This window comes from Peromyscus eremicus, chromosome 1, assembly GCF_949786415.1.
Source record: "Peromyscus eremicus chromosome 1, PerEre_H2_v1, whole genome shotgun sequence".
In the NCBI taxonomy this organism is placed as follows: domain Eukaryota; kingdom Metazoa; phylum Chordata; class Mammalia; order Rodentia; family Cricetidae; genus Peromyscus; species Peromyscus eremicus.
The window spans coordinates 54005767-54027717 of NC_081416.1; the positions used below are offsets into that span (position 1 = coordinate 54005767).

The window sequence follows — 21951 nt, forward strand, 5'->3', positions numbered from 1 at the left end:
CTGCCAGAGATAGATAGTTAAGACCTTGTCTCAAAAATAAAAACATGCTAGGTGGTGGTAGTACAAGCCTTTAATCCCAGCACTTGGGAGGCAGAGGCAGGTAGATTTCTGTGAGTTCGAGGCCAGCTTGGTCTATAGAGATAGTTCAGGACAGCCAGGGCTACACAAAGAAACCCTGTCTTTTGAGAAACAAACAAAAACCATAAACAACAACCAACAAAACAAACAAACAAACAAACAAACAAAAACACCATTCAAGGTTCACAGCCCCTGAAGAACATTCAAAGCTGTCCTGTGGTCTTTTCGAGAGCACGCACATACACAGAGGCCAGGCTTTCATCGTCCATGAACCCCACTCCCCCTACCTCCCACTCCCATGTTTACACAGCAAGACAGACCCAGGTGGGGAGGCCAGCAGCTTACAAAGTTGGCTTTATTGGTTTCTTGCTGCATCTCAGAGCATTAGGGTCCATCCCTCCCGGGAATGTGCCATTTAAGGAGATAAATACTTATTTTACTCCCCACACTGTAGCAGGGCAAGGTTTAATAAAAATAGCAATATAATAACAATAATAATGACTGTAATCAATAATGAAATGCCCCCTATGTTCCCCTAATACACTTGGTTGAAGCTTCCAGAAAAGGACCTTCCTTGTTGAGAAGGAAAAATGTGCCTGGAGATCTCCAGCGGCCCCCACAGGGTGTCCATCTCCCACCAAGAAGCCCTTATAAATACCCTCCCAACCCCTCCCTGCCTAGGAACCATTTTTTCCTGGACGGATTAGCTGGCAATAGTCCTGCTCTCAATCCTAAACCCCTCCCCAGAGAGAGGCTCCTGGGTCTGGTTTTCCCCTTGCTCACTTGCCCTCCTCACCTCTCCTGTCTCTCCAGGACCCTCCTCTTCATCACTCTTCATCCCTCATTTTGTCCTTCTCTCCTCCTGACTGCATCACTTCCTCTTCTGCTTCCTCGCCTCTCTCACCTCTTTCACCTGCAACATTCCTTCTCCTGTTCTACCCTTCCCCTCTAAACCAGAGCCCACATTTCCCAGCCTAACGCTGAGCACAGACCTTGGCATGCTCCATCTTGGTCTCAGCTGGGGGCCAGGCTACACAGACAAGACACCCAGCGTACTCCCAAGGATCTACCCCATCCCCACTCCTCATCCTGACTCCTACCAGCTTCCCAGGGCTTGGCCCTTCGAAGCACAGCTTTGGCACAATCATCCCCGGGCATCAGAGCCATGGCACTCCCAGAGGCCATTGTAGGCCTGTGTTGGAAGCCCAGGGGAAGGGCAGGGTGAGGGCGAGGAGTCAGACTGAGTCCTGGGGAGCCAGGCAACCCTTACTCTTAGCCCTCCACCCAGGCTCTCCCTGAGTCTGAATTTCAACATGTCCCGGACCAGCCGGAGTATGGCATCCCACAAGCTCTTCACTTCCTCACTCCTTCTGTCCTGGGACTGGGGTGGGCACTGCCAGAGGGCATCAGGGGGTGCTCTCTGACTCGGGGTCTGGAGGGAGACTTCGGGGCCGCTCTGAGACCTGGAGGGAAGAACAGGAAGTCAGATGGGAAGAGGGATAAAAGACTCTTTTCTCATGGTGTCAGTGCCTCACAGAGGTCTCAGGACCCAGCACTTGCAGTACAGGACCCTAAAGGAAGCTACACTTGAGGTGTGGTGGAGAGTCCTCAAAGAATCCAGAAATGCCAGGAACAAACTCAGTGTGTTGTTCATTCACTCCATTCCACATTCAGTCAAAAACACGCTTTACTTTAGGCAGAAAAATGAAAACTAACCCCAACCACCAATGTGGTGATATATTGTGTACCCTAATAAACTTTGCCTGAAGTTCAGAGAACAGAACAATCCACTAGATTAAACACAGAGGCCAGGCAGTGGTGGCACACACCTTTAATCCCAGTACTGGGAAGCACACACACCTTTAATCCCAGGAAGCGATGGCTGGGCGGAGAAAGGTGTATAAGGTGTGAGGAGACGGGAGCTAAAGGCTTTTCGGCAGAAGCCTCCCTTTCAGCTAGAGGCTTTTTTGGCTAAGGAAGTTCACTCAGCTAGAGGCCTACTGGTTGAGGCTTTTCAGGCTGAGGAGTCCTAGAGGTAAGAGGTGGCTTGTTCCTTTGTCTCTCTGATCTTTCAGCATTTATCCCGATATCTGGTACCAGGTTTTTTATTAGAGAGCATTTAGCAGTTCATGTTGCACACTATGGATCCCCAGATGAAGAAAGAAGCATGGAAGGAGAATCACAGCACAAACTGGGTGAGAGATGCATTGTAACCCAGGTACCCAGAAGGTGGAGACAGGAGAACCATGAGTTCAATGCTAGCCCGAGCTACATGAGCTACATGAGACCCTTTAGAAGGGGGGAAGAGGGGCTGGAGAGATGGCTCAGAGGTTAAGAGCACTGACTGCTCTTCCAGAGGTCCTGAGTTCAATTCCCAGCAACCACATGGTGGCTCACAACCATCTGTAATGAGATCTGGCGCCCTCTTCTGTATACATAATAAATAAATAAAAAAAAAAAAAAAAAAAGAAGGGGGGAAGAGAAGGAAGGAAGGGGGGCAGGCAGCCTGGCCACAGCACAGGAACCAAGAGGGATGCTGGTGGCAGTGACACCTGACCATGTGGCCAAGAACGCTTTGAAGGTGACAGTGGTGGGCAGCCTGGGCACTGAAGGCAGGAAAAGCATCAAAGGAGCGGGAACAGCAGGGGCGAGAATCTGAATGTGTGAGAGAACCGGTGGGTTGGGGCTCAGAGTGGCTTTGTACGGCTGGAGGGTGAGGGCGGATGGGGCAGTTAAGAGGTGTGGCTGGAGGGTGAGGGCGGATGGGGCAGTTAAGAGGTGTGGCTGGAGGGTGAGGGCGGATGGGGCAGTTAAGAGGTGTGGCTGGAGGGTGAGGGCGGATGGGGCAGTTAAGAGGTGTGGCTGGAGGGTTGTGGGAATCCTCCCAGGTCCTCTCAGGTCTTTCCCTAACCCCAGACAAAACAGGATGTTCCCATATGACTTCTTCCCCATCTTTAGGCTGCGTCTTTGTTAAGAATGTAGTTCAGGTTAGGCATGGCAGTGTGTGCCTTTAATTCCAGCAATCAGGGGGCAGAAACAGGAGGATCTCTTTGAATGCAAGGCCAGCCTGGTCTACATAGCCAGTTCCAGGGCAGCCAGAACTAAACAGAGAGACCCTGTCTCAAACCCTCAAATCCACAAAAACAGTATAGCTCGGTGGCAGAGTGTTTACCTAGCAGGTATGTACAAGACCCTATGTTTCACACACACACACCCCGCACTGAACAAAAATTTTAATTATATATTAGATATAATTTTATATATATTTCTAGGGCTTGGGAAATGGCTCAGTAGGTAGGAATGGCTCAGCAGATAGAAATGATTGCCACACAACCCCAACGACCTGAGTTTTAGCTCTAGAACTGAGGTAAAAAAGCCAGATCTGCCGGGCGGTGGTGGTGCATGCCTTTAATCCCAGCACTCGGGAGGCAGAGCCAGGCGGATCTCTGTGAGTTCGAGGCCGGCCTGGGCTACCAAGTGAGTTCCAGGAAAGGCGCAAAGCTACATAGAGAAACCCTGTCTCGAAAAACAAACAAACAAACAAAAAAAAAAAAGAGCCAGATCTAGTCACACACATCTGTAATCCCAGCATGCCTATGGTGAGATGGGAAAGAGAGACAGGAGTATCAGCTGGAAGTTGATGCGCTACCAAGCCTGGAGCACACAAGGCAGAAACAAGTTGTCCTCTGACCTCCACATGCGTGGTGTGGCATGTCTACACCTGCACTCTCACACACGTTACACACACGATCTCAAGAGCTCCTGTTACGGGGCACTGCTCCCATGCATCTGGCACTGTGCATCATCCCCTCCCACAGGTGACACAGTAACATCTTCACTCTGCAGGTAGGGCAAGCTCAAGGGGGTTGGTCCTCCCTGATTGGGAGCACACGGCTAGGGACTGGAGAGCCAAGAGCTGCAGATGGGTCTACGTGCCTCCAGGGGCTGAAGTAAGTAACTCGGTAGGCCTTATGTGCTCAGGTGGGCCTCTGGCTTCCTGTCCCAATGCAGAGCTTAGCCAAAAGCTGTCTGAACTTTGGCGGGGGGCGAGGGGGAGCCCTACCCACTGGCTCACCTGTATCAGGGATGCTGTAGGGCTCAGGGACCCCTGGGGGCAGGACACTGATTCGCTGGACAGAGATGTCCAAGGTTTCCTCTTCACTACTGGCAAGGGTAGGGAGACGGAAGGACAAAATGCCTGGGTTAGATCTAAGGGCTCGGAAGGAGTGGTAACTTGGAGGAGGCACGCAAGCAGCGGAGGCTGTAGGGCTGCCCTTACTGGGGTCTGTCTCTCCAGGAAGGCCATCACTACCCATGGACGCTGGGCGCCGCAATGCCTCTGAGAAGCTGTGAGGCCGCTGCGGCCCGGAGCTGCGGGCACCTCTGCTCCTCTGTTCCTGGAAGAGAACAGTGTCAGCGGACAGTGCAGAAGGGCTGGGGCCAGGAAGCACAGGCCTTCCAGGGGAACTCGGCTTCTGGCAGGGATGTACTGAGGTCCGGTATCTGAGGGAGGAGTCACCTGCCTCAACCGCCAAGCAATCAACAGAAGCCTGTGATTGGATCAAACACTACAGGGAGGTTTGTGATTGGCTCTGGAGGACTCACCCTGGCCCCGTCCCTGGCACTAGGCCTCCCGTCCGTAGGGCCGACGTGTACCAGGTGGTTGAAGTTGGTGGGTGGCGAGATGAACTTGGAGCGCACGAAAGGGTCCTTCAGCATCTCCCTGCAAGCAGAGGGAGTGTAAAGAGCAGGGCTGCAAACCTCGCCCCGCCCCTAAGAGCAGAAAGCTCCGCCCACCAGCCGCAGCCACACCACACATGCGCACCTGCGCTGCTGCTGTCGCAGCTCATCAGACACCCGGAAGAAGAATCGGCGCTTGCTCTTGGTGCGGAACAGCTGGCGTCGACTGTTGTCAGTGAGGTCGGGAATGTCAAACTCGTCCTTCTCTGTGGAAAACCAGGGCGCTGGGGAGGTGCTCACATGTCCCAGGCAGCTGGTGCACGAGCTCACACTTGTGCACAGGTGAATGCACACAGATGTAGGCAGGCACACACTCCCTCACCTGCCAATGGGTTCCTGAGGTAGGTCAGGCGGACCTTCTCGGTGCCATAGAGGAACAAAGAGCCCTCTGGATTCAGGGGTCTTACCTGAGGCAAAAACCACAGAGGTCAGGCCACATTACCCACCCCATCCCACCTGTGTTTGGGGTAGACCTTCACCTTCTTGAGCGGCACAGTCTGCACCCATTCTGCTCTCCGTACATCAAACACATCAATGGAGTTTTCACTGAACACTGTTAGGTAGGGCGCTGTGTAACCTGCAGATGAGAAACAGCCTGTATGTCCTGTGCAGCCCCGGGCAAACCAGGCACCTCTCTGAGCCTGTTTCCTCTGTCCCACGGAGAGGCCTGCCCCACCCAACTCTGTAACAGATGAGATAATGGCAGCACTCACTACATGCCCACACAGTTCAAAATACTTGGCATGCTTGTCCTCTCTTAACTCTCCGGCAGCTCCAAGCAGGAGCAGGTACTATAATCACCGGGATCTTGGACATTACAGATGAGGTAATGGAAATCTCAGAGCAAAGTAATGGTCAAGGTCATACAGCTGGTGAGGGAGAGTAGGACAGGCCAATGGCAGTCTGGGGGGCACTTAACCCCAGTCCTCACCACAGGAGAGCCTTTGCTCATCAAGGACAGTTCCCCTTTCTAGCCTCCACCCCATCACATCAGCTACAAGTGACCACACCAGCCCAGGCCTCTGCTCCGTCCATTTGTGCATTCTTCCAAACAAGCACAGCCCCAGGGTGTGCCTGCCCAGGCTGGTGCTGGCTAAAGGAGCCAACCCTAGCCTGTTCTACAGGCCCCAGTGCACAAAGGCAGTCACAAAGGGGATGACAAGGCCCAGGACAGAGGTCTGAACCAAACCAAGAGGTGGCGTGAGAAGAGAAGCAGTCATGGAGAGGGGAAGAACGCAAACACAGTCCTGGCAGTGGCAGCCAGACGATGGTCACTTATGATGACATGACTGCTCCAGGCCCGAGCTGCCACTGAAGCTGGCCAGGCAGAAGATGAAGTCAGGAAGAACAAAGGCAAAGGCTTGCAGGAAGGTCCTAGGCAAGCCACTCGGGACAGAACAGGATGGCAGGACCGCCAGTGCCTGGCCCCACCCTGCTGGGCCCTCTACTGGCCTTACCCCAGCCAGTCGGTGCCGCTGGCCACAGTAGCTCGTGACTTCGTGACTTGCGGCCAGCGCCATCCACGTAGACACCAGCAGTGGCGAAGAGCAGCAGGAGCTCGCTGAGGCTGAGCTCCACAGCACCCAGTGCCTCACCCAGGCCCCCGCGGGACGCTGGCAGCTCCTCCGGCACCAGGCCAGTCCCCAGCGCTAAGGGTGCAGCCTCATTGAGCAGCGGGTAGAGAGCGAAGGTGCCTGCAGCACCCACACAGAGCCGATCACCCAGCAACCCCAGGCTCTGCACTGGAGCTGGCACTTGCAGCTCTCGGATTCGGCGCTGCCAGGGCCCTGGTCCTGGGCCCAGCTGGTAACAGAGCACTTGGCGTTTCACTGCTACGCAGAGCACCGGCGTCCGGGCCTGCAGGATGCGTCCGGCTGCCAAAGCCTGGCAACCTCGGGATTCGGGGATCTTGGCACCTGCCACATCAGCGTTCTCCAGTTCAGCCAGGGCGAAGAGGCGCACACTGGGACCACGGCCACAGAGCACAACCAGCAGGCCAGCAGCAGAGCTCACAGTCAGCCGCTGCACCCTGCGGCAGTCCCCCACCTGGAAGATGTCTGTGGAGTTGGCAGAAGAGAGGGGCACGTGGGTGAGAAGCAGCAGGTGCCCGTGGCCACGGGTACCCTGGGGCTGGCCCTGCCCGGGCCCACACCCTCCCTGGTCCAGCCATGAGGTACCATTGCTGTGAAGATGGATCACAAACAACCCCTCCTCAGTGCCCAGGGCAAGCCGTTCTTGGTCTGACAGAGGAAGAGAGGTCAGATAGAGGTCAGAGAGCGTGTCCAGGGACACCTTGAGGCAATAGAATTGGTGACCCCACACACTGTCCACCCACCCCTATCCATGTGCCCTTCTCGCTCACAGTTTATACTGGCTGTAATGAGGAAGGGCCTTGGTAACAGGGGTCACCGTGAGGCCCACTACCTTGAGCTGTGGGATCCTGGGTAAACCTCACTCTCTCCTTCTATAAAGTCAGGACAGCACCTTTCTTTTACTTTTTTTTTTTTGGTTTTTCGAGACAGGGTCTCTCTGTGTAGTTTTGGTGCCTGTCCTGGAACTCACTCTGTAGACCAGGCTGGCCTCAGACTCATAGAGATCCGCCTGGCTCTGCCTCCCTAGTGCTGGGATTAAAGGCGTGCGCCCCCCCCCCCCCCCACACAGCTGACAGCACCTTTCTTACAGAGCTGCTGTGAGGAGAGATGACAGACAGCACTCAGCTCCACAACACCCCCATCTCTGGTTCCTGACTGACCCAGAGGACCCACAATCTCTGCTATGGCTCCTGACCAGAGTTCAGCTGGCTCAGGGCCTCAGTTGCTGGAGGAAGCCAGGGATCTCTACTTCCTGCCCCTTCCCAACTGTCAGTTATGGAGGGAGGACCCTTCCTGAGGCCCAGGCTCCAAACTCAGTGAGCCCTACAAGCGCCTACCCCTGCTCACCCCACTGCCAGAAAGAAAGTCAAGATAGGGAGCTTCCTTTGTGTTTCTGTGGAGAGTGTCTCATTCCACAACCCAGGTCTGCAACGCACTACGTAGCTGGCCCACGCTGGCATGAATTTGGGGTAATCCTCCCACTTGGTTGTTGTTTTTTTTTTTTTTTTTTTTTTTTTTTTTTTTTTAATTGAAATGGGGCCTTTCATAGTTCAGGTTGCACTCAACTCACTGTGTAGATGAGGCTGGCTTCTCATCCTCCTGCTACCCCCTCTCAAGTGCTGGATTTTCAGGTGTGTGTGACACTACTCCCAGGTCTGACTTGGGTTGTTTTGTTTTGTGCGTATGTGTGTGTGTGTGTGTGTGTGTGTGTGTGTGTATGTGTGTGTGTGTGTGTGTGTGTGTGTGTATGTGTGTGTGTGTGTGCATACGTATATATGTATTCATGTATGTATGTATGTATATATACAAATACATATAGATAGATTTTTTTCTGGAGCTGAGGACCGAACCCAGGGCCTTAAGCGCTCTACCACTGAGCTAAATCCCCAACCCTGATTTTTTTTTTTTTTTTTTTTTTTTTTTTTTGGAGACAGGGTTTCTCTGTGTAGCTTTGCGCCTTTTCTGGATCTTGCTCTGTAGCCCAGGCTGGCCTCGAACTCACAGAGATCCGCCTGCCTCTGCTTCCCGAGTGCTGGGATTAAAGGCGTGCGTCACCACCGCCCGGTGTCCGATCTTTTGTTTAAAGAATTATTTTATTTCATGTGTCTGGGTGTTTTGCCTGCATGTACATCTGTGTCTCATGTGTGAGCCTGGTGCAGTGGAGGGCAGAAGGTAGTGTTGGATGCTCTAGAATTGGAGTTGTTGATGGTTGTAACTCCCATGTGTGTGCTGGGAATTGAACCCAGGTCCTGTGGAGGAGCAGCTAGTGCTTGTAACACTGGGATAGCTCTCCTACCCAGTTTTTGTTGTTGTTCGTTTTGTTTTTTAAACTACTCATTAGCTAAGGATGACCTTGAGCTGCTGATCCTTCCTCTTTGATCTCACACGTGCTGAGGTTACACACAGGCACCAAGCCATGCCTGGTGGTTTTGGTTTTGTGAGACAAGGTCTCTATATGTAGCTCAGCTCAGGCTAACTTTAAACTCTGGAGCCCTTCTGCCTCAGCCTCCCAGGACACCTGTTTCTCCCCTGAAACCTCTGCTCTTTCCACGTATTTGAGATTCTCTTAGAAAAAGGAGAACTGGCTAGGTGTGGTGGTGTTCACCTTTAATCTTAACCCCAGCACTCGGAGGCAGAGGCAGGCAGATCTCTGTGAGTTCAAGACCAGCCTGGTCTACAGAGTGAGTTCCAGGACAGCTAGAGCTATGTAGAGAGACCCTGTCTCAAAAAACAAAGTAACAGCAGAAGAGAGACCCTGAACCACAGAGGATGAAGTGGTGAGAAGCCAGGCTGTCTGCCCATGGCTCACCACACAGCAACACAGAGGAGGGCGAAGAGGCCCCGCGTTTGGGACTGGCCGAGGCTAGTGCCTCCCTGCTCGTCTGAACTCTCCCCACGGGCCACGCAGAGTGACCCTTCAGTGCAAGACTTACCAACGACAGCAGCGCAGAGCGCATGGGGCAGCAGGGGCAGCCCATTGTCATAGGCCTCCTTGAGGGTGTACACTGGCCGGGGCCTCGGACGTGCGTCCAGTAGCAGCCGCCGCAGCTCACCCAGCACCTGGAGCCAACGCTCCCGCTCCCCCTCGTTCTCAGCCAGCAGCAGCACAGTGCATGTGGTTGGTGGCACCGTCAGCTGGGAGGCTGTCACCTGCAGATAGGGAAGTCAGGCTGGAGGGCTACAGCCAAGAGCCGGCCATCTGTCCTTCCTTCCTTCCTTCCCTACTGACGTTTGTTAGCATGCTAGCTGGCTGGAGTAGCAGACAAGCACACTGGCAATTTCAGAGCCCAGTGATGGACAGCATAACGGGAATGATAAGAACTGTGGGAACACAGATTAGAATCCCTCAAGCTGTCGGGCGGCGGTGGCACACACTCAGGAGGCGGAGGCAGGCGGGTCTCTGTGAGTTCGAGGCCAGCCTGGGCTAGGGAGAGAGTTCCAGGACAGGCTCCAAAGCTACACAGACAAACCCTGTCTTGAAAAACCAAAAAAAAAAAAAAAAAGGAAAAAGAAAGAAAGAAGAAAAAAAGAATCCCTCAAGCAGGCCAAGAGTTGAAGGATAGTTGTCCAGGGGACAAGACTACCACCCAATGTTAGTGAACCTGGGTCCAAGGGACTGGGTCTGGAAGGTGCCGGCCATTTTGTGCAAAGGAATGAGACCAAGAAGGAGTTATGCATGCATGCAAGGCACTCTGGGAACTGGAAGGAACAAGGTATGGCTAGAGCAGGTAGGGACTCCAGGGTTGAGGGCTGAGAAAGTCTGCAGGCTCAGATGCTGGGTGGCTCAAAGTACTGCTAGAGAGCCTCCTGAAGGTACATTCAAGGCCATTCAAGGGCCTTAACAAAACAGGACATAGCCAGATTGTTGTGTGGCAAGCTCATGGTGGCTAGGGACAAAGGGCCCGTGGAGATGAGGTGCTGGCAGAGAGACAGAGTTGAGATGCAACAGTGACCAGGACAGGGCCAGCATGGGAAGCAGAGGGAGGTCGGGCCATCCTGCCCTGAGCCACTCACCCTAAAGATGCGTGGCAGGTCCTTGGATTGGGCATGGATGACATCTGAGGCCAAGACAGGGGTAGCCGAGAACTGGGGGTCCCTGGGAGGAACAAAGGACAAATGAGAGGTTGTCCCTGCATGAACCCCTCCACACTGTGACTTGTCCTACGTCACTGCCTGGCACCTACCTCAGATCCAAGGCCTGCAGGAGGACCCCACTGGGCAGGCCTCCCCGAGGGTCAGGGACGTCGAACAGCAGCAGGCGGGAGTCACTGAGCGCAGCATACACACGCTGCCAGCCGCGCCGGACGCCTGAAGGCCGTGGTACCTAGTGGGGAGACGGGCATGGAGGGCTGCACGGGTCCTTGGCTCCCATGCCCATCCTCCTCAGCCCTCAGTCACAGCTCACCGACAGGAAGCCCTCATAGGCAGTGCCTGTGCCTGTTTCGGGGTGCACTCCCAGGGCTGTGCGGAGAAGTTCAGGGGGCACGGGGCAGGGTGGGGCCTGTGGGGCACAGGCTGAGTGACAAAAGTAGCCGCAGGCTGTGGGGAGATGGAGACTTTTGTTAGGATGAAGCAGGTCAGGCGGCCCAGAACAAGGACCTGAGCCTCCTAGACAGCTCCCTTGGGGCCATCGACACCTGAACTGTCACCCATTGCCACCAAGTGAGGAGGAGTAACCGAGTAGGGGAAATCTGACCAAGAGGCATGGGTAACGCTGGGTTGAGGAACAGCCTGGGTGTGTCAGGGTCACATCCTGGAGGCTGTGAGGGGAGATCCTGAAGGAGAAGAGTTCTTACTGTCACATCCGAGGCCCTGGCGGCCCAGGCCCAGCATCAGCGAGGTACAGCGGAGACACTTGGTAGGTGATGGAAAACTCCGGGGACGCAGTGTGTGTGAGCCGGGCTGTGAAGGGGTACATGCTGTTACCATTCCTGCCAGGGCCTCTCAGCACCCTGAGCTCCACCCCAAAGGGCCAGATGGCCAAGAGGCCAAGTCAGGTGGCCATGTCAACTCTGAGTGCCTGTGAGGCCATGCCAAAAACCAGCACCAGCACCCCAAACATGGCCTTCAGGGGTGGGGTGGGGGTGTCCCAGAGGGATTATGGGGAAGGGCCGAAGGCCCCACCCTCTCCTGCCAAAGGCCACTGACCTTAGCAGGAGGACCTTCTGCAGGGGCAGTGGTGGCAGCGGGCACTCTGGGGAACACAGCCTGCAGCAAGGGAGAGAGAGAGAGAGAGAGAGAGAGAGAGAGAGAGAGAGAGAGAGAGAGAGAGAGAGAGTGTCAGAAGGGAGTGGGGCGGAGCCCAGCCTCCCCTGCGGAGCTCCAGCCTGGCCTCACCCCCATGCGCAGACTGCGGCGGCCCTCTGGCCTCAGCTCTGCTTCTGCTCCAGACCTTGGGGCCTCTCCTGAATTGCCAGGGTCCTTGGCAGGATCCTTCTGGGGATGAGTGAGGAGGGAAGAAAGTCAGGGCCACCATGTCCTCACCAGGACTCCTCCCTAACTAGTCCCTCTTCCTGGTTCTTACCTCGGTGTTCCAGAAGGACAGGAGAGGGATGAAGGAGGTGGAGGGCTTGGCATCTGAAACTGACAAAGTGTACACGTAACTGAGGTTGTTGTCCCTAGACTAAGGAACCAGAGGTGAGTGTGGGCCTCAGTTTCCCTTTCAGTAAGATGCAGAAATGTCCACAGGTGGGGTTTGGAGGAGACTGGCACACAACAGTGTTGCTTAAGTGCTGAGTGACAGACAGGTGCTGGTGTAAGCAGTGATGTGTGGGAGGAAGGGATTTCTCTCCTATGGGCACAGCTGTCATGGGAGCTCCCCGGCATTCATGAGGCTAGCTCCAGGATTAGCAGACAATGGGCACTCACCCCCTGGCCCACGGGCTCGGAGCTCCTCCCGTAGCTCAGTCACCTCCTGCTGCAGGGCCTGGCTTTGCTTCTCAGCCTCCTGCAGGCGGCTGAAGGGAGAGGGCCATGGCTCACCCCGGCCTCGGCACGGACCCCACTCCTGTAGTTCCTGCCCATGACCTCACCGTTCTGCCTGCAGCTGAGCCTCCTGCACCTGGGTCAGCCGCTCCTGCAGACCCTGCTTGGCCCGGATCTCAGCTTCCAGTGCCGACTGAAGCTCCAGCCGGGCCGAGGCCTCCATCTTCTGCAGCCTCCGGACCTTCCACTGGTGGTCCTGGGAGCGGCCAAGGGTGTTCTCTTGAAGAGGTTCTCCGGGAAGGACCGGCGGGCTCAGAGACTCCCTCCCTTCCGCTAGAGCAGACCCAAAGACCCCACTCTTCCCTTCCTCAACCCTCAGCATAAACCTGGAGTTTGGGGGACAACAAGGCGGCTCAGAAGGCAAAGTGTGTGTGCTGCCAGAGCCAACGACTTGAGTTCAATCCCTGAGACCCACACGGTAGGAAGAGAGAACCAATTCCCATAAGCGGTCTTCTGAACTTTGTACATAGACACATATGCCATGGCTCTTGCGCATGGGGCTCACCAGAGGCCGGGTAGGGAGTGTTTGGGTGCCCACATTTCTCAAGGACTCCAGCTCCTCAGCCATCTTAGTAGCCAAGGCCTGCAGGTAGCCTCTTGAGACCTTCTCATCATTCACCCTGAATAGGAATGGGCCGTGTGTCACGGTCGGGGTCCTCAGCCATGCCCAGCTCCCACCCAGCCCCACAGCACCCACCAGCTAAGGATGTCAGCAATCTGGGCCTCCCAATTGCTCTCGGTCTCCCGCCGTTCACCCTCCAAACGCTGTTTGCGCTGTAGCTCCAGCTCCAGCTCTTCTGCCAGCTGAGGCCGCAGAGGAAGGTGGGCTCAGTCCCAGGGGCCCTTGCAGTCCTGGCTGTAGACCAGCTGCCCGACCCCTGCCGGTCTCCCCACAGGTCACCACCATTCTGAGCCCCCCATTCCCTTCCATGCTTCCCACGAGCTATAGTGTGCCCAGCAGCTGGGACCCTTGGAGCTCTCCCCTGACCCTGCTGGCACCCCGCCTGCCCCTTGCCTGTCCACCCTGCTCACCCGCTCCTGCTCCCGGCTCAGCCTCTGGTTTTCCTCCTGCAGTCGGCACAGGGCCTCCTCTTTCCCAACACTGATCCTGGGGAGAAGGCCAAGGAGACAGAGTTGACCCCCAGCCCAGCGCCGCCCTGTCCTCTGCTGGCTACCCCGGTCCGCACGTGCTCACCCTTGGCTGCAGGCATGCTCCAGCTGCTCCCTCAGAGCGGCCACCTCCTTCCTCAGCTGGGCCTCTTGAGACTGACCCTCGGGTGATCCCACGCCATTGGTCTCAGGGGCCGCACGGATGGTCTTGACAGCGTGGAGAGGGGGCAAGGTAGGGGTTTAAGACGCCATGGCCCACCCCTGGGACTCTAACAGGGGTCAGGCTGAGGGAGAGTGTCTCTCGCCAAGGGGGAGAAACCTCCATACCTTGGCCTGGGAAGAATCCTTCTCACGGCTTTGTTTATATTGTCCCTGGAGCCTTGTCACCTCCTGACTCAGGGCGGCCACCTGGTCTTCCAGCTGTGACGGGGTACAGGGGCAAGGAAATGCTCACCCTGTCCATCTCACCCCTTGGTGTCATTCTGACAGACTTAGTCTCACCCAGCGGTAGACACAAGTGGTCCCAGACACCTATCTCACCACCAGGCCCTGTTCGGCGTACCCCAGCCACACGGGTGCACAGGGACATGGGGTTCCCAACATTTGGGACCCAAATCCTTGCCACTCCCCCCACCCACACTGTCATCGCTGACCTCTCTCCGGACCACCCAGGCTTCCTCCAGCTGGGAGCTCAGGGCCTGGATCTGGCTGGCTGTGGCCGCCTCCCTCTCCTGGGCCTCCCACAGCCTCTGGAGGAACTCTTCCTGCCGGTCCTGGGCTCGGCTCAGCTCGGCAGCCTGCACCCGCAATGCTGCTTGAGCTTCAGTCAGCTCCTGAGGACCAGGCCAAGAAGGACAAGGCCGGCTCAGGGCACTGACCTCAGGGCCGTGGAGCTCTAGGTCACTCACCCACCTCACCTAGTGCTCACCTGCTGGAGGCGGACCTTCTCCTGCTGCTGTAGCTGGATATCCGGGCCTGGGCTCCCAGCAGGGAGGCCGTCAGTCTGTGAGAAGGAGGCCTTGCTGTCCCTCAGTGTCTCTGTCAGGAAGTCATTGAGATTTGCACACAGGACCACCCCCACCTCAGTCAGGCATTTCATGTGCAGGATCTCACAGAACCTTCCCCACAGCCAGGGGAGGGGTCTACTCCCCCCCCATCACACAGCATACACAGAGCAGGAGGCAGGGCTGGGACCCAGAAAGGACCAGGCTGTTATAGGAACAGGAAAGCGATACCTGCCAGTCTCTCCTGAAGAATCTGTACCTCCTTCTGCAGCCACACCAGCTCCTGGGGCTGTAAGGTACCATGCAGGGCCTCTGGCAGGAGAAGGGCCTCTGGGTGAGTAGCTGGGCCTGCGGCACTCTACCCCTCACCCTGGCCTGACAGTCTCAGCCTCGCCCAGATGCCCCTGTACCTTGACACTTCCGGCTGAGCTCCACCTTCTCCTGCTCCGCATGGTGGAGCTTCCGCTCTGGGGCAGCCACTAGCTCAGTGCTCTTCTTACCACCAGGGCTGAGAAGGGACAAGGGAACAGAGTCAGCAGAAAACCATCCTCATGTACCAATCATCTATCCATCCAAGAAACACCCAGGGCACATCACTCTGGACCCAGGCCCGAGCTCTATGCTGGGAGAGAACCATTAGATCACACCTGCCTTTGAAGACCTGTACAAGCTGGGTGACCTTGGACAGTAATGGACAACATCTGAGACTCAGTTTTCTCACAAGGAAACGAAAAACAACACTGCCCGAGCCAGGCAGTGGTGGCGCCTTTAATCCCAGCACTCGGGAGGCAGAGGCAGGTGGATCTCTGAGTTCCAGGCCAGCCTGGTCTATAGAATGAGTTCTAGGACAGCCAGGACTACACAGAGAAACCCTGTCTCGAAAAACCAAAGGGCTCTCCAGGGGCCAGTGAGCTGTAACAGGGTAAGGGTGGTGTTGCCAAGCCTGACTGCCTGATTCCATCCCTGGGACCCACATGGTGGAAGCAGAAAATTGACTTCTGGAAGTTGTTCTCTGCCCTCCACAAGTGCATTGTGGCACATCATGTCCACACCCACACACAAATATCAATCAAATAAATAAATAAATGTACAAAAAGCAAGCAACAAAGTTAACAAGAGTTCTCAAAAGCTACTCAAAAGGTGAGATGCATCTGTTGGTCCACACCCAGTACCAGTGGCCCTCGCTGGGGTGCTCTGCTCAGGGCATTCCTTACACCTGTGCCTCTCTTGGGTCTCAGGCCAACCCAAGGTATCTGAGTGAGTAAAGCTCCCACTCATTTTACAGAGGCCAATGAGGCGGGACAGTAGAGGCCCTTCATAGCCTTTCCTACGAATCTAGTACATTTAACAGTCTATCAGACAGGGTAGCCACAGGTCCCAGGGGCATAGCCACGACTTTGATTGACCCTGAGGATAGAGAACTGAGGAGGGCCTATCACATGCTGAAGCCATTTTGTCCCTTCCCGCAGGGCTCTGATAAGCCACACATGCTTCCCAGCTTCCCAGCAGGTGTGATGACCAGACTCACCTGCCTGAGGTATAGGTGAAGCCTACAAATGGCAGGTGGTGGCCTGAGAAGGCCCCATGAGAGGGTGGTGGTAGCGTCTCCTACAGGAGAGGGAAGGAGAGTCAGAGCCACAGACCAAGTGAGAACCAGAAGGCCCCACGAACTGGGCATTTGCTCAGGTGTGTACCTGGGAAATCACACAGCCTGCCTCTGCCTCCCACCCCACCCACCCCCCAAAAAGGGACCACAACTCCCATGAGCCTTTGTAGTCAAGATCTCCTAGAGGCTGCAAGGGGTTTTCTTCCAAACAGCTAGGGCTAAAGAGCTTTCATTTGGTACAATCCACTGAGCAGATGAGCCAACCAAGGTGAGCCATAGCTCTCCTGAGCCCCGGGGTTCCAAAGGCCTCACCCCAGCCCTTCAAATGCTGTAGGGAACATCTGACGTAGGTTCTCATAGCTCAGAAGGTCAAGCCAAGCCTCTTTCAGAGACATCTGTCACTCACTGGATGGTTGAGGGTATCATCATCCACATCAAAGTTAGAGGTGTCCACAGGGCCACGAAGCTCAGGGATGTAGGGAGCTGTGCTGGTTGAAAGCTTCTCCCAATCCACACCTTCAAAGAAAGGGTGGTTCCGGAAGTCATCCAGTCCACCACGGCCAAGCCGTTCCTCCTGGCGGCACAGCAGCTGTCGGATCAGGTCCTGGGCACTGGCGGGCACATCGGGCACATCAGAGGGGAACTGGAGGTGGTCCTGTGGGTGACAGGAGAAGGCAGGTCAGGCTGGAAGCCCACCTCGGTCTGAAGTTACCTACAATCATGCAATGTGGAGGTCCCAGGGCCAGACAGTCTAACCTCGTGGTTCATGATCTTGCCGTAGGTTTCTACCAGAGATTCCGCATAAAAGGGTGTCTCCCCGAAGAGCAGCTCATAGGCACAGACTCCCAGTGACCACCAGTCACACTGTGGGCCATAGTGACCCTTGCCTTCTTCCATGGCCTGTAGGATCTCAGGAGAGATGTAGTCTGGGGTCCCGACTGCGACTGATGAATCCACCTGTGGCAGGGGTGTTGGTGCCATGAGGCCATGGGACTGGATCAGGCACCCCACTCTTCAGGTACCCCCTACTATCCTCAGCTCCAGTTCTAGGTGGGCTCCTTACCATGCCATTGTTGTTGAGACGCAGGCAGGAGCCAAAGTCTGCCAAGCGTATGTGGCCATTCATGTCAAGCAGGATGTTGTCAGGCTTGACATCCCTAAAGGAAGGTGGGAGAGAGAAAGGCTTAATAGGTGTGCATGTGTTTAAACACAAGCTCAGGTGCACACCTGCCTGTGTGCATGCTCACACATATTCCTGTCGTCTGTGTGGGCATGTGGGAGTTAGTGAAGGCAAGTGCCGAGGGAGGAAAGGGCAGCCAGACTGGAGGAAAAGGTCCATAGCGTTGATTCCAGGAGCCACAAAGTGCACTGTGGGGGATGCCGAACAGATGTCCCTTGAAAGGACACCACACCACTCCTCTGCCACCATGAACTGGGTGGGTTCGAGCCAGGGGCTCACCTGTAAGATAGGCACCCTGGCAGGCCCTACTAGACGGCTGTGGGGAGGAAGACTGGGAAGTGAGAGCACTTGGGGCCCACCTGTGGACATAGCCCAGCTGGTGCAGGGAGTGGATGGCCAGCACCATCTCAGCCAGATAGAACTGGGCAAGCTCCGGCGGGAGGCGGTCCTCAAAGCGGCTCAGCAGCGTGAGGAGGTCTCCGCCAGCGTAGTAGTCCATCACCAGGTACTGGAGGGCAGAGCCAAGAGTCAGACGCAGAATGGGACACCCACTGACCTCACACTGTGTCTTGGGGGCTCTGGGAAGACAGAGGTGAGCAGTGTCTCTGGCAGCCACCGGGTGGCTAGCTTTTTATTTTTTATGTTTTAAGACAGGGGCTCACTATAAAGCTCTGGTCGTCCTGAAATTCACTATGTAAGCCAGGCTGGCCTTGAACTCACAGAGTTCAGCCTGTCTCTTCCTCCCAAGTGTTGGGACTAAAGTACCCCCACCATGCCCGGCAGGTGACTCGTTCTTAAACAGAGCTAAGGAAGGAGGCTCTAGGCCCCAGAAATGGTGGGAGGCAGGCTCTTTCATCCCCGGCAAGGCTCCTCCACCATTCAAAGATGCTCACCAGGTATTCCTCATCTTGGAAGGCATAGTGCAGAGCAGTTACCCAACGGCTGTCTCCCTTCACCAGAACATCTCGCTCCTCCCGGAAACAGGCCGTCTGAAGCAGGTTTGGAAAGCAGGGGACAGAATGGGATCAGCTCCCAGGAACTCCCCCTTCTCTAGCCCAGGGAATGGACTCCCAAGCCCTGAGGCTCTGATCAAAGGAACAGCTCTGCTCAACCCCAGGCTGGGCTGACTTTGGATGAACCTGAGCCCAGGCTTTCTGGTGGTGGGCCTCAGTGTTTCCGTAAGAAGAATGGGAACTCATCCCACTGCATCTTAAGTAAAGTTTACTGTGAGGGGAGGAGACAGGTGACTATGGAGAGTGGCATCCTCTGCCTCGCTCCTTCTTCTGGCAGCACACACACCTTCCCCTACCCATCTGCAGGGTGCATCTGACCCCAGACTGACCTCAGCACACACACCTTCCCCTACCCATCTGCAGGGTGCATCTGACCCCAGACTGACCTCAGCACACACACCTTCCCCCACCCATCTGCAGGGTGCATCTGACCCCAGGCTGACCTCAGCACACACACCGTCCCCCACCCATCTGCAGGGTGCATCTGACCCCAGACTGACCTCAGCCCTCTTCAGCATCTCCCACTTATGCAGCATCTTCATGGCAAAAATCTGGCCACTGTCCCTCTGTCTAACCACAGCGACCTGAGGGAGGGCACCAAGCACGGACTGTGTTAGACCAGACCAAGTGCAAGGCCCCTCCTCCCCACCCACCCCAGGACACTCACTTACCTCCCCAAAGGCCCCTCTGCCAATCACCTTCAAGATCTCAAAGTCCTCTCTCTGCAGGCGCAGCTCTTTCACTTTGGTTACGAAGGGGCCGGCTGAGGGGACAGAGTGGACTCAGAGCCTTCTCCTTGGGACCTCCCAGGAGACTAGGACAGGAATGACTTTCCCAGAGATAACCCAGCCAAGAGGCCAGTCAGAGCCAGGGCCCATTTAGTCATGATCCACAGCATGGTGAGGGTCCAGACGCAGGGGGTCACCTGGCTTCAGAACCTCCCTGGACCCTTGCTCCAGACTCTAGGTAACCCTCCTGAGGCACAGAGGGACTTTGTGGTCCTCCCCAGCCAGGGTCCTGATCCTGGCTGCCCAGGTCACCCTAGAGACAATGAGGATAGCACTCCTACCCTAGTTCACAGGGTTTGGTCCCTCAAGGCCAGCCCAGGGCCTATCTGGGAACTGGATAGGTGACATTCCTAGTCCCCAGAAAGGTCTCTCTGCCATTCAGGAGCTGTGGGCCTGGGTCTGGGGACCCTGTATGCACAGAGCAATGTGGTTGGAGGAAAGGCCTGGGGCAGCCCCTGAGGGCAGGGAGGACAGTCTCTGCAGCACTCTAGAAAGACAGGCTCTGTGCTCCCCAAGTGGGGCCCCTGGGTCAAGAACAGAGGCCAGTCAGCTCAGGTACTCACAAGACTCGAAAACAGGGCCAAAACCTTCACCTGGTGCCCAATGCCAGCACCTGAGGGCGTGAGCACACAGGATTCCTTCCAGGCTTGACGGCCCTGCCACTTGGAGCCCTGCCTCCCTCTCTGGATGAGGCTTTTGCACAGCCAGGAACCTCCTCCTGCATCACAGTCCCACACACGCCACACACCTCCACAGGGCCATGTCCAGACACTCCCAGGCTCTCCCCAGAACTGGAGTGGCCTTAGGCCAGGGGGGAGGGCACTGAGTCTTGGGAACTGAGGAAGACAGGAGTGACCAGGGAGGACTGGGGGGTCATCTATGGTCTGGCGGTTTGCCTCAGTTTCCCCCTGCCAGAAGGTAAACTCCTTGCCAGCTGGGCGGGCCTGTGGGTGAGACAAGAGAGCTGCTCCACAGGTTTATCAGGCAGAACCCCCACAGCGGGGGCGGTTTGGAAACCTCACTACACAAATTAATTGTCTCTTCCCAGGTTTCTGCACAGAGCTGGAGAGGAGCAGCTAGCAGCCTGGCAGAGCTGTCGGAGATGACCACCAGTCACATAGCCAAACCTGCTGTCCAGAACCAAGACTATCCAACTCTCTGGACAAGATGCCCAGTACCTTTGTCTTGCCAGAGGGGGTGGGGGCTCTGGGCAGGAGCAGGGACAAGTTGGGGCAGGAGAGGCGTGAGTCACGCCTGGCCTTGGAGTTACCTCGGGAGATGTCAACAGACGTCCCCTATGTTGGGGTCCCAGGCAGAGGTGCCAGAGGCAGGCAGGGAGAAACACAAAGACACACACACACACACACACACACACACACACACACACACGGGTATGGATGTCATGGTGAGGTAATGCTAACTCAGATACATGCATAACGCACAAGAGTCACAGAGAAACAGGGAGGCAACAGGGGCAGGGTCCTATAACTTCTCTCAGGCATAAATGGCAAGTCTGGGTGGTAGATCCCTAACCATACCAGGCCCAGCCTTGTGCCTGCCCACAGCTCAGGAGCGCCAGGAACGCTGATCACCTACTGGGCAAACACCCCACCCTCCAGGCTCAATTCCTATGCCCTCCCCCTCAAAGCCTGGCCAGGTGTGACCAGGGAACCCTTGTAATGGTACCAGTGCCCACACTGGGTTTAGGGTCACCCTAGGTCATCCGTTCCCAAGGATTCAGATGAGTCAAATAGGAAAGAGGCCAGATCCACTTCCAATGAGACCCCAAATACCCCAAAGGGGCTGAGGTTGGTCCTTAGTCCGGGCTAGGGAATGGGGTGAGGGGTCTTGTCTGCAAGGTGAAGTATGAGGATTTCTGAGTGTGTGGAAGAGCCAGACAGGTGAGAGGGGTCCCAGAGCAAAGTGACAATCTCTTGAAGAACAAAGGAGATTGAGAAAGTCTGCGTATTTATGTGACACAAAACGGGCGTCCACCTGAATGTGTGTTCTGGGTGGGGCATGAAGTGTGACATGTGACGTGTGACCAAGGAATCCCGTAGGTGACCGTTGTGGAGGATGTGTATTGACAACATATGTCTGGGGTCTGCAGCTGGGAATGAGCGTGTGTGTGAAGTGTACATTGTGTACCTGTCCCTGTGTCTGGGAATTTGAGGTAAGGTGCAGGTGAGTGAACCAGCTGTGGAGTCCGACGGCAAGCGTTAGAGACAGTGCAAGGAGTTAGTGTGTCTTCAGGAGGAAGTTTCTCGGAGTGTGCCATCCCTGGGGAAGGGTCTGAGGAGGTGGAGCTCCGGCTGGTGTTCCCCCAGCCTCCCATCCCGGGTGCTGCCCTGGCCACTCACCCCAGCTCAGAAACTGCGCCACATTGCGCTCCCGGCGCAGGGAGGCGCTGCTGAGCTCGTGGTGCAGCCCCAGCAGCAGATCCAGGAGGCCGTCGAGCCCCGGGCTGCCATCGGCCTCGCCCCGTACCAGCTGCTCCAGCGCACGCAGCCGCTGCTCCATAGCTGCAGCTGGAGCCCCGCAACCCGGGCTAGAGCCAGGCCGCCTGCATGCCCCGTCCGTCCGTCCGTCCGTCCGTCCGGCGGTCCGTCCGTGGCTCCGCGGCTCGCTCTGCGCGGCTTCCCCCCACCCTCCCGCCCTCCCCGCTGTCACCTTCCTCCGTCGCCACCCGCGCTCCCTCACCTGGCCGCCCGCCCCGCCCTCCAAGCCCGCCCCCGACGGACGGGCAGGTGCGCGCCGGCCAATGGGAGCCGCGACTGAAGGTGAAGGTGGGAAGGCGGAGGCGCGCGGGGGCGGGGCCGACCCTCGGCCAGGAAGTGGGAAGGCGGGACACGAAA

General features: G+C 56.3%; 1 protein-coding gene across 1 annotated transcript; it reads right to left on the reverse strand.

Annotated features, from left to right (window-relative positions):
* Positions 1-403: 403 nt before the first annotated feature.
* Cdc42bpg (CDC42 binding protein kinase gamma) lies at positions 404-21703 on the reverse strand. The gene is made up of 37 exons (XM_059262286.1): positions 21457-21703; positions 18980-19071; positions 18809-18892; positions 18189-18284; positions 17655-17803; positions 17179-17272; positions 16872-17072; positions 16522-16770; positions 16038-16117; positions 14920-15017; positions 14741-14821; positions 14434-14543; positions 14159-14338; positions 13833-13925; positions 13591-13712; positions 13428-13503; positions 13093-13199; positions 12901-13015; positions 12443-12591; positions 12279-12367; positions 11935-11987; positions 11748-11846; positions 11559-11618; positions 11207-11312; positions 10816-10949; positions 10595-10734; positions 10425-10506; positions 9344-9560; positions 6996-7058; positions 6276-6875; positions 5298-5395; positions 5141-5225; positions 4904-5024; positions 4684-4801; positions 4358-4475; positions 4154-4242; positions 404-1541 (listed from the first exon to the last, which is right to left on the reverse strand). Exons 1-37 carry the CDS (start codon positions 21614-21616, stop codon positions 1485-1487), a joined length of 4665 nt encoding a protein of 1554 aa, XP_059118269.1. The 5' UTR covers positions 21617-21703; the 3' UTR covers positions 404-1484.
* Positions 21704-21951: the final 248 nt, after the last annotated feature.